The 12,146-nt window shown below is 38.2% G+C and overlaps 1 protein-coding gene across 8 annotated transcripts in view; it reads right to left on the reverse strand.

The window, feature by feature from the left end:
- Positions 1-12,146, reverse strand: part of CASK (calcium/calmodulin dependent serine protein kinase) — a 387,791-nt gene that overhangs the window by 71,830 nt on the left and 303,815 nt on the right. For all 8 annotated transcript variants that reach the window (XM_055393922.2, XM_055393920.2, XM_055393918.2 and 5 more), the window contains exon 12: positions 2,390-2,467. In XM_055393922.2, coding sequence (XP_055249897.1) covers positions 2,390-2,467 — 78 coding nt within the window. The remainder of the gene's footprint in view (positions 1-2,389; positions 2,468-12,146) is intronic.

Raw genomic sequence — 12,146 nt, forward strand, 5'->3', positions numbered from 1 at the left:
TAGGTAACTTAATTAAACTTAATGGGAAAATGTCTCCGCAAATCTTTTTCCAAACTTACCATCAAGATGCATCTGTAGTACAAGTTGATAACCGATTTCTTTTATAATTAACAAAACTGTTCATTCCTTTCAGAAAGATTAAAATCGCAAAGGCTCAAACAAAAATAAAGAAGAGAAACACAAATACTTTCCCTTGTAGCCTGACAGAATCAATGTTATTCTCCACACTCATCTCCTCACATAGATAAAACCACATCTTGGCAATGGTTCCTAGAATTAATTGCCAGGGCATGAAAGGGTTCCCAGTGGGATCAGTGTTAAAAAATCAACCTGCCAGTGCAGGAGACCCAGGTTTGTTCCTTAGGTCGAGAAGATCCCCTGGAGAAGGGAACGGCTACCCACTCCAGTATTCTTGCCTGGGAAATCCTATGGACAGAGAAGCCTGACAGGTTACAGTCTGTAGGCCAGGCACAGTCTGTAGCGTAGCAGAGTTGGACCTGACTGAACAACTAAACCACCATCACCAATAGTTGAAAAAAAAAAGACACACAATCAAAAACTTTCCTCTTTTCACTCACATTTTCTTCACTAATTAGTTGCTAACATTTTCTGTGTACAGGTTTAAATTGTAGTTTTCAAATAAAATTGTTCTTCAAAAGTTATCCCTTACCACTAGAATGGAGTTTACCCATTTAAAATTTGATTATGTGACACAAGCCCCGGGGAAGTTCTCTGTTCCTTTTCAGAGTAAACCTATTACTGCAGTTCTAACTGTAGATAGTTGGATTCAGAGTGGTTATACACAGGGCACTCAATTCTAAAGGTCAAGCTGATCAAGGATTGCTTGAGCAGTATTGGCTGTCAGGGGCATGCACCCACCAGGAGTCTCTTGACTTGCCTTTGAGAATCCTACAACTGGAGCTGGAAGGGATGTTTTGAGGTCACTTAGCCTAAAGATTAGATGTTAGCTAGTACTACTCAATCACCTCCTCAGGTAAGAACAAACCAATGAAAACTACAAGATTCCTTTCTTATTGAAATGTACTCTTAACTCGTGCTGATTAGGCTGTTAATTCATATTGTTTAATGATAATAAGCCAATTCTCCTTTGGTGTATTTTATGCTTTGAGTTTTTTACCAGTGAAACAAAAGATGAAACAATATACTCTCTCTGGTTCTCTGTTACTCTCACAGCCTATGATTTTAAGCACTGCAGTGTGGTCTCCTAATTTAGAGAGAGTCTCTTCTGACTGTTGCCTCTATTTCCTTGGTCTTGCTTCTCAGTGAATATATATTTTCCAGTACAGGTTTGTGTTTAAAATCTGATTGGGAAGGAATTAGGTCTTCATGCTCTTTCACATAGTAGTTTCACTTTATAAGAAAAATAAGTTTTTTCAAAGGAAAATATTTCTTTGGATAAAGACTTTTATGACATCAAAAAGTGAAAAGAAATCACCAGGTGTCTAACAATGGAGGCATTGTTAGTTCATTATAATTTAGTAATAGCAAAGAAAAAACTATGCCAATATTAGAACTTATTTACAAAGACCAAGTAGAAGCATGGAAAAATGCTTATTATATTCTATTAGATTAAAAGAAAGATTGGGGATTCCCTGGTGGCTCAGATGGCAAAGAATCTGCCTGCAATGCAGGACACTGGGGTTTGATCCCTGGGTCGGGAAGATCCCCTGGAGAAGGGAATGACTACCCACTCCAGTATGCTTGCCTGGGAAATCCCATGGACAGAGGAGCCTGGCGGTCTACAGCCCATGGGGTCACAAAGAGTCCGACACGACTGAGCGACTAACACCTTCACTTTTCAACAGAAAAAGATACATTTTGACTGAACTACAAAAAATTTATATGCAAATAACAGTGAATAGAAAAGGGGAAGTGAAAGTGAAAATTACTGTGTAAGGAGATGGGATTATAGATGAATTTCTACTTTCCAAACTTTCTACAATATCATGTTTCTATAATAAAAAATGTTTTCTCTCTGAAGTTAGCTGCTGTAAATATTTAATTAACTTTCGAATATTACCACCTTAAAAAAAGCAACCCAAATTTTCATAGCACCAAATTTTCATACACCAAATGTGGTAAAATAACTTTTTCCTTCTTTTTAAAAAGAGAAGTAAAATCAATATGCTAACCTGTTCAACTTTACATAGCAGAACCAGAAGTAGAAATCTAGGCAATGTTGCTGCTGAGATTTCTTTTTTCTCTTCTGTATGTAAATGCTCAGTGATAAACTTAGAAATACTAAATCTGAGTATAACAGTCCAACTGTGACTTCAAGGCAACTGCCTCTTACTGTGTGGCAGAAACGTTTTCATTAAAGGTAGCACATACGAAAGCCAAATACATTTACAAAATACTTATCACTTACCTCTTTGGCTCTCTGTACTGCATCACTCGGAGGATTCCTGATTTGTGGTGAAGACTTCGTGTTAATTTTGTCATACAGCTAAAAGCAAAGGAGAATATCCAATCAACATTCATAATTCTTGGCTAAAATTCAAAGCTTCATATTTATTATCTCACGAAACAATATTTTCCCCTTAAAAAGGCATGCTGATGACTGCAGTGGGATGTTCTTCTTAAATCTCTTATTCATTCAAATGAGACTTTTCAGGATGAGTGCTATGCCTATCTTTTAAAAAATCATCAATATTTCAGTAATCACAGCATTTTTTCCCTCTGATAGAAGCGACATTTAATAAGATGAATAGAGAGTAGAAAGAAAGAATGCTTTCTGGCCAAGACATGTCTGAAGGAATTTTCACAGAAATCTAAATCTTGGGAAAGGGCAAACCCAACTCCTTCTAGGAAGGAATGTTCTCATGAAAGGTTTATACTTGTTTTACTAGGGCTGTTCATTAACAGTATCAGTGCTGGCATCCTTCAGCAAGAAATTAAGGACACAAACCTTTTTCCTTTTTAACCTGTAAATTCATAGATTGCAAGAAGACACTGAAAAGAATTGATATTTTAAAAACTCCACAAATCTAAATGATGCAAAATTTAACTTTCTGAAGAAATTTTTTTAGAGAAAAATGTCTTTAGTATAGAAATGCAATTAAAATATTACTTTCTGCCTCAGATGAAACATCTCATTCAACAGTCTGCTTTGAAAAGTGAAAAGGTGAAAATGATCTCGGCTAGTCTGCCACTTCTATTTCCTAACTTCTCTAAAATAGGTGGGGGGTTTTGGGGGGTTGGTTTTGGTTTTTTTTCTTTCTCTCTCCTATGTGCACCAGTGCCAGTGCAGAGGTCAAACACTGTCAACATTCTCCAGATTACAGTTAGACTTGTTTATACTGATGCAAGATAAAACTTTACGACTTATAAATATTTGAGCCATACCATACATAAAAATTCCTAATGATTGACAGGCAGACAGAGAGGACAAATAAATAAAACCTAATGATAGCAATGTGAAGATATAGCAGTGACCACTTGAAAAAGTTGGCATTAAGTACTGCTAAATTAGAGCTTAAATAAATAATGTAAGAAGGCTAGTAAAATATTGGTCTATTTAAAGTATTATGTTAACATTTAGAGAACTAGCAATATGTGGCTCATTTATAAAAGTTTGCTCAAATCCCTGGAGCATATATAAGCACAGTCTCTGTCCTCTGAATGACTTCCATCTCTAAAGATTGTGAATTCTGAAATTTGGAACCAGTGAATAATATTTTTCAGTAGAAATAATATTATATACTGTGTCGGTTCCCAGACTAGGCTATAGAGACAAATTAAATACTGTACGTCTGCAATAAAAAGTAGGAGGGGAAAAGAACCCAACCCTCCAAAAGTAAGGAATTGTAAGTTAAAAATAAAAAACCACATTTAAAATAGCTAACACTTAAAAATACCACCTGACATGTTATCATATTAATAAGCAAACAGAAAATACACATGGATAATGAAAAGATTTTTAAAACTCTTGAATGCTATTTGTCATTTAAAAAAATTTTATTGAAGTATAGTTGATTTATAATGTGTTAATTTCTGCTGTACAGCAGAGTGATTCAGTTATATACATATAGGCATTCTTTATTATATTCTTTTCCATTATGGTTTGTCATAGGATATTGATTATAGTTCCCTGTGCTGTACAGTAGGATTTGTTATTTATCCATTCTGTATATAACAGTTTGCATCTGCTAATCCCAACTCCCAATCCAATTCGCTTCCACTCTCCTTCCCCTGTGGGTTCACAAGTCTGTTCTCTATGTCTGTGAGTCTGTTTCTGTTTCATAGATAGGTTTACTTGCATCATATTTTAGATTCCACATATAGGTGATATCAAATGGTATTAGTCTTTCTCTTTCTGACTTTCTTCACTTAGTTTGATCATCTCTAGGTCCATCCATGTTGTTGCAAATGGCATTATTTCATTTTTTATGGCTGAGTAATATTCCATTGTGTGTGTGTGTGCGTGTGTGTGTATATATATATATTCTACATCTTCTTTTTTTAAAATTTATTTTAATTGGAGGCTATTTAATTTGAAGCTTTATAAGTTGTTGGCACTGTCATTTATAATTACAGTGTCTTTGCTGTTGCTGCTGCTGCTGCTAAGTCACTTCAGTCGTGTCCGACTCTGTGTGACCCCATAGACAGAAGCCCACCAGGCTCCCCCGGTCCCTGGGATTCTCCAGGCAAGAACACTGGAGGGGGTTGCCATTTCCTTCTCCAATGTGTGAAAGTGAAAAGTGAAAGTGAAGTCGCTCAGTCGTGTCCGACCCTTAGCGACCCCACGGACTGCAGCCTACCAGGCTCCTCTGTCCATGGGATTTATAATGCCTAATTTTACCACAAAGAGTTTTGCCATTTTCTTAACCAACTGAAAGTCACTCAGTCGTGTCCAACTGTTTGCAACCTCATGGACTTTACAGTCCATGGAATTCTCCAAGCCAGAATACTGGAGTGGGTAGCCTTTCCCTTCTCCAGGGGATCTTCCCAACTCAGGGATTGAACCCAGGTCTCCCGCATTGCAGGTGGATTCTTTACCAGCTGAGCCACCAGGGAAGCCCAAGAATACTGGAGTGGGTAGCCTATCCCTTCTCCAGTGGATCTTCTCAACCCAGGAATCAAACCGGGGTCTCCTGCACTGCAGGCAAATTCTTTATCAACTGAGCTATCAGGGAAGCCCTGCCCCACCAAGGACTATCACTAATGTTACTTTCAAAATTTTCAACCATGATTAATTTCTATTTACACATTTAATAAATGCACATTGGTTTTTAACTCACAAAGCAGCAAAAATTCCAAGCTCCCAGAATCACTCTATCACTGGAGACTTTTATTTTTGGCTTGGTCTTACAATGTGGTTCCTTAGGTGAGTGAATCTTGAGAACAAAGGCAGACTCTCTTAGTTTATCACCCACCCTTTGTTGCCTGTCCCCATCTATCAATATACAAAGTACACTTAGAAAGATGGGGTTTGGGGACTTGGCCTGTTGTCTTAGACCTTCAGCTAAAGCCCAGAGCTAAGGCCAGTAGGAAGTAAGTGATCTGTTAGTAGGCTGCCATCTCTCTAGGACTTGCCGAAAGGTAGCTAAATTGGTCCTTCCATACTCATTCCAGCACCATATTTTGCCTGACATGTGGTGTTTGGGGTCCCAAGTGAAAAGAGCCTCTTTCCTAGTTGGAGGCTGCCTGGGGCAGTCCTTGATGGCAGTGTGAGAGGTCAACAGCAGGGCAGCCCGCACTTGCAATGTATGTTGTGGCAAGAATGTGTGTTTCCCGTTAGTCTGGGAGCTGCCTCAGAATGTAATCTGGCTGGAGCCATCTTGGTGGAACCCTGACCAAGAGGGTTGTCTGCACAGAGCACGGGGACCCAGAAGTGCCTGTGGGGTCATGGCTGAAGGCAGGAGCTGAGAGGGTGCTGCCGGGACCAGCTGCAGAGTACAACGATGACGCAGAGGCAACCTGGGACTGAGACAACATCTGGATGCCTGCCACCCCCTGGGCGCTAACAGCCAAGAGAGCACTGGCTGCCTGAGGGACATGACTACAGGACTTGCTGTTTAAGTGTTTTTTCTCTTTTCTCTGATCAGACTCTTGAGTCCTTTGACATTCAATGACAGCACCTACTATGAGACTGAGTACATAGTAGATGTTTAATAAATGTTTCTTAAAAAAAAAAGAGTATTTAACTGGTGTATAGGAACTGTGAATGGATATTAAAAAAGAAAGAAACAGAGCAGGAATACCTATTTTAACTTCTTTCTTTAGGAACCAGATATCATGGATCATCTTTCTGACTGCACAGTTAAAAGCCTTCCCTCAAAATTAAGAAAGAAATTTTGACCACATTTAATTCTTTTAATTTTTTGCTATGTTTCAGGCTTGATTTCAAAAATTTTTCAAGGTAAAAGAGATCTTAGATATTGACATGATTCAACTCCTCCATTTTAAAAAAGAGAGAGCTGACATCTGGTGACATGAAGTGAACACACAGCATCTGGGAGCCAGAGTAGCAGGGAAGAGACCAGCCTACTGATGTATGCTGTTCTTTCTCTCACACTACAGTACCTGGCTTGTATTAGAATTCAGTAACATAGTCTCATGCCAGGGAGACACCTTCAGCAAATATTTGGGGAAAGAACTGTAGAAAATGCCATTTACAGGTTGTAGGGGGGAAAAAAGTAACTAAATATGATTTGAAAGATATTAGGCAATCAACTGCAAGCCTTGCCCTATTAAAGAACGTTTAGAATCCTCATCCTTGCCTGGCCAAATGATGAACATTTCAGTTTTGTGGGCCATATGGACTCTGTCACAACCACTCAACCCTGCTGTGTGTGTGAAGGCAGCCATTAATAGTCCATAAATGAATGGGCATGGCTGGGTTCCCATAAAACTTTATTTACAAAAACAGGTGACTGGCTGGATTTGGCCTGACAGCTGTAGTTGCCAACACGTGCTCTAGAAGCTCAAATTGAAGGTGAACTGAGATGACAAAATATATTTCTGTTGGTTGTTCGCTTTCCTGCCATCTGAAGACTTCAAGTGTGTTTGTAAAGCTGAGGTGTAGAGGGTGAGGCAGAGGGAGGGAAGAATGTTAATAAACTATTCCTAGAGAGAAAACAAGAATGAATGTCTTAGGGTTTTTCTCTTTCTGATGCAATTATAGTTACGCAAGTTCAGCACTTTTTATTAAAATGCACACACACACACACAGCCCAAGGCAAAACGAGGAAATGTGAACAGCTGCAAGGGGAACAGACTGTTTCACACTGTGTCACTCCCAGACAGGCCTGCTCGCTGCCAGTGTCTGGCGCTGGGTCATATACGACTCCACACGGCTGCAAGGACACGCTTCGTCTGTCTGTCTTAAGGAGTATAAGAGCACAGTTCCGTTAAGACGACACATTCTATATTTGAGATGGGTTGTTTTTGTATAAAAGCAGAATAAAGCTGGTGGTCATACTAAATTGAACTCTGCTGAGACTGTACTTTCAAACATAATGATGGTGAAATAAGTTAATGTCATTTTTAAAATTTACATGCAAAACACTAAATCAAGTTTCTTTCTTGTTTTTTAACCCTACTCCATGGTACCTCACTGTCTTCTGATTTCTTTCGTCAAATAGAAGCTTCTGTTTTGTTCATAGTTTATACACAGCACTTAGCAGTATCAACATTTAAAATGGACTGGTTGGTGGAGAACCTATAAAATTACTATCACCAGGTTAGATGTCCCACTAACTTACTAGCAGAGAGAAAACCAAATCCTAAGGACCAGAATATACTTTAGATGAGAAAGATTATGACTTTTGCAACTAGGCTATAGATGTGAGCCAAATAATGAATGGGTTTGTAGAGCTGCTGGAACACAAAAGTTCATTAAGCTACCATCATCTTACCACCTAAATCAAAGATATCAAAGACAGTCCCTGCTGGAAAAGAATTAAAGTTTTCAAGAGTCAAATATTTAGCTGCAAAGTATGCAATGAAATGTGTCTGTAATCCTAGTAAAAAGATAATAACAGTGTTCACAAGTTTATACTGCACAACAATAATGGGAATTGAAATGAGTTGCTCTGGAAACAGACTATCATATTAAGGATTTCTTTATAGTTGCTGTGAAGAAGCTAGGTGATTAGGAACAAAGTTCCAATGTCGCATCTTTTCAATGAACCCAGCAGATCAGCCATTGATATCCAATAGTATTTTAAAAAATACATTTGAGAACTGGAAAAATGTTAGGGAAAGCTGATTTAATACTAAAATATAAGGAACTGATATTCAACTACTGTGCTGGAGGTGGTCTTCTGAAGCTAGAAATCAGAGAACACCTGAGCTCTAAAGAACTACTTTTCCTGCTCAAGTTTTTGTATCAACTTAGTGTCTTTCAGTTCAGTTCAGTTCAGTTCAGTCGCTCAGTCGTGTCCGACTCTCCGTGACCCCATGGTTAAAAATATAAAAATGTCCTCTCAAAGATCTTTAGTGTCATTAAACGTGATACAGTCACAAAATGAAAAGACAACCTACTGAATGGGATAAAATACTTGCAAATAATATGACTGATAAGGGGCTAATATCCAACATTTATAAATAACACATATATAACTCAACATCAAAAGAAAAAAGAAATAACTACAATGTGATTAAAAAATGGGTAGAAGAACTGAATAGGCAATTTTCCAAAGAGGAAATGCAGATGACCAACAGGCACATGAAAAGACACTCAGCATTGCTAATCATCAGGGAATTGCAAATGATAACCTCAGTGAAATATCACCTCACACCTGTTAGAATGGCTATCATCAAAAAGAACACAAATAACAAATGCTGGTGAGGATGTGGAGAAAAGGGAACCCTAGTATGCTGTTGGTAGGAATGTAAATTGGTACAGCCACTGTGGAAAATAGTAAGGAGGTTCCTCAAAAAACTAAAAATACAACTACCATATGATCTAGCAATTCTATTCCTGGGTATGTTTCTTAAAAAATAAAAACCCCACAAATTGGAAAAGATACATGCACCCCAATGTTCATAGCAGCATTATCTACAATTGCCAGGCTATGGAAGCAACCCAAGTGTCCATCAATAGATGAACGGATAAAGAAGATGTGGTGTGCATGCACGCTCGCGCGTGCACACACACACACACACACACACAATGGAATACCACACAGTCATAAAAAGAGTGAAACCTTGCCATCTGCAGCAGGCATTATGCTAAGTGAAATAAATCAGACAGAGAAAGACAAATACTGTATGATATCACTTCTAGGTGGAATCTAAAAATAAAACAAACTAGTGAATATAACAAAAAAGAGAGAGACACATAGAGAACAAACCAGTGATTACCAGTGAGGAGGGGATTAAGAGGGACAAACTATTAGGTATAAAATAAGCTACAAGGATATACTGTACAACACGGGAATATAGCCAGCATTTTATAATAACTATGGGCTATAATCTTTAAAAATTGTGAATCACTAATTGTACTGTGCTGTGTTATGCTTAGTCGCTCAGTCATGTCTGACAATTTGCGACCCTATGGACTATAGCCCGCCAGGCTCCTCTGTCCATGGGGATTCTCCAGGCAGGAATCCTGGAGTGGGTTGCCATGCCCTCCTCCAGGGGATCTTCCCAACCCAGGGATGCAACCCAGGTCTCCTGCACTGCAGGCAGATTCTCTACCGTGTGAGCCACCAAGGAAGCCCCACTAATTGTACACCTGTAACATATAATATTATATGGCAACTATACTTCAGTTTAAAACAATGACATAGTTGGCACTTGGAAAACAGCAGTATATTTAACAGTGGTATAAAGATTGTGTGATGGGAAACGTTAAGTGTGAAATAAACACACTACAAAATTTAAAATGGCATTTTCAAATATTTTAGGAGCTACCATTAAACTTTGGGAGGAACTTATATAGTCTATCTTACAAACCTAAAGATGATTATGCATCACTGGGATATTATGATTTAGAAAAGGAAATTAAATCACTGAAGGCATTTTACTTTCACAGGATTAAATAATGCCTATTCTATCAGCATAAAAAATTGCCTAACAGTTTATATTTTGGAAAATTTCTAAAAATCAATTCAATTAAAATAATTGAAGAAAGCACTCAAAGATTAGTCATGCCGATGACTCTCCATCTGAAATGGAGATAATATATTCCATTCATTTGATGAGCGTACTTTCATTATCTGTACATGATCCTTCACAATTTGTACTATGTATTAACTTTCCCTCTAAAAGTTCAGAAAACATGCAAATAGCTAAATTTTATAAATCTTAATTTGTTTCTCACTTGAAAAAAACATGTATCAAATTCACAAATCTAGTGATGGTAATAAAGTAGCAAGAGTCACACCTCGGAATTTAGATTTTTCCTAGAGAAAGATTCAGGGCTGCTACCAATATTATGGCCCAGTTTAATACTGGATAGCTCAAGTTAGAAATGGATACCCAATGGAGTTTACTTAGTGGCCAATAAGAATGTTGCTGGAAACCCTTAGATCAAGTTTTAGAAAATCATGGTGGGGGTGTATACCCTTTTGAGTCTTAGGACTGGCCTAATGGCCTAGTGATATACTGCTCTACCTAAATCCATTATGAAAGTTTTCTTCTGATGGCAAACAGGAAATTAAAAATCAATATATCTGGACCATTTTAAGATTTCCTGAAAGGGTTGCAAAATACACTGGATCTTGACAGCAAAATCCTCCCAAGGAGGCCCCTGTTTGGTTTAGGTTTTCCTTATCTGTGTACAGAGCTGCTTGTGTTTCAATCCTATTAGAACATTGCTATTTCAGGGATTTATCTTTGATCCAAGAAATTAAGACTTGCTTAACCTCCTAGTTCAATATAAAAAGACTTTTGATAGCCTAACAATATAGGCCACTGTGGTGGATTTCTGTTCAGTTGGCTGCTCGCTCTGAGAAACTCAAACACTGGCCTCAGATGACCTAACTTGACTGACCTCACTTGGTCTTTTTCAGTTGGCCAATAACTCTAAAATGAAGCCTTGTAAGAAACAAATCATAACGCCTATTCTTGAGCAAGCAAAAGAAAGCATGAGGAAAAATAGCCAGGGAGATGATACCGGCAGACTTTATTTTACTTTTAATTAAATCTTATGAAATAGGGCACTTTCGAATACTAGATCCAAGAGTTTTCCCAAATGTGAGAGATTTCACTATGATATACATTTCTTTTCCATAAAAAACCTACTGAAATTTTTAAAAAAGTGCTAAAACCTCATTTCCTAAGGTGTTCTTCTGAAACAGCTACATTCATTTCAGTTCAGTTCAGTTCAGTCGCTCAGTCGTGTCCGACTCTTTGCGACCCCATGAATCGCAGCACGCCAGGTCTCCCTGTCTATCACCAATTCCCAGAGTTCACTCAAACTCATGTCCATCGAGTTGGTGATGCCATCCAGCCATCTCATTCTCTGTCATCCCCTTCTCCTCCAGTCCCCAATCCTTCCCAGCATCAGAGTCTTTTCCAGTGAGTCAACTCGTCGCATGAGGTGGCCAAAGTACTGCAGTTCTTCTGAAACAGCTATATTAGTAGTTAAATAATATTTAGGGTAACTGAATATCCTATTATTAATTTGCTGCTTTGAAAGAAAATATTTACATTAGGTATGTCATATGATATTTCATTACTGAGGCAGTTCAATAAGTTTTGACTTAGGATATGAATTATTTTGTATAAGGAAACACCAAGCATTGGTACAAGTAGCTGTAGCAAAAATGAATTTCTGTTGTGGGAAGTTAAAAGAGAACAAAAAAGAGAGTCTGGCAGAAGTGGTTTTATGAGATAATGTTTGAAGGACCACAAAGAGAAGAAAGCAACTATGTTCTTGGATGTGAAGGCTGCAAGCCAACCACATCGAACATTCTTCAACTGAGCATACCACATTCTTTTCTGGGGGAACCCCCCCCCCAACCCTTCCCTTGGGAACAACATGAAGAAGAATCAGAGCCTGTTGCACTTGGAAGGCTTTTTGAACATTCCTCTGCCTTCTGGTAAAGTGGACTACAGTGCTACAAAAATAGAAGAACACTCAGTGGGAAACACTGGTGATGGGGACAAGCTGACTCTTGGTATTTTAGAGTAAATTCCAATCACTCTTTTAGGAAGTGATTCACCTGGACAAA

This window comes from Moschus berezovskii, chromosome X (assembly GCF_049115385.1).
Source record: "Moschus berezovskii isolate FMDL1 chromosome X, NW_MosBer_1.0, whole genome shotgun sequence".
NCBI classification, from domain to species: Eukaryota; Metazoa; Chordata; class Mammalia; order Artiodactyla; family Moschidae; genus Moschus; species Moschus berezovskii.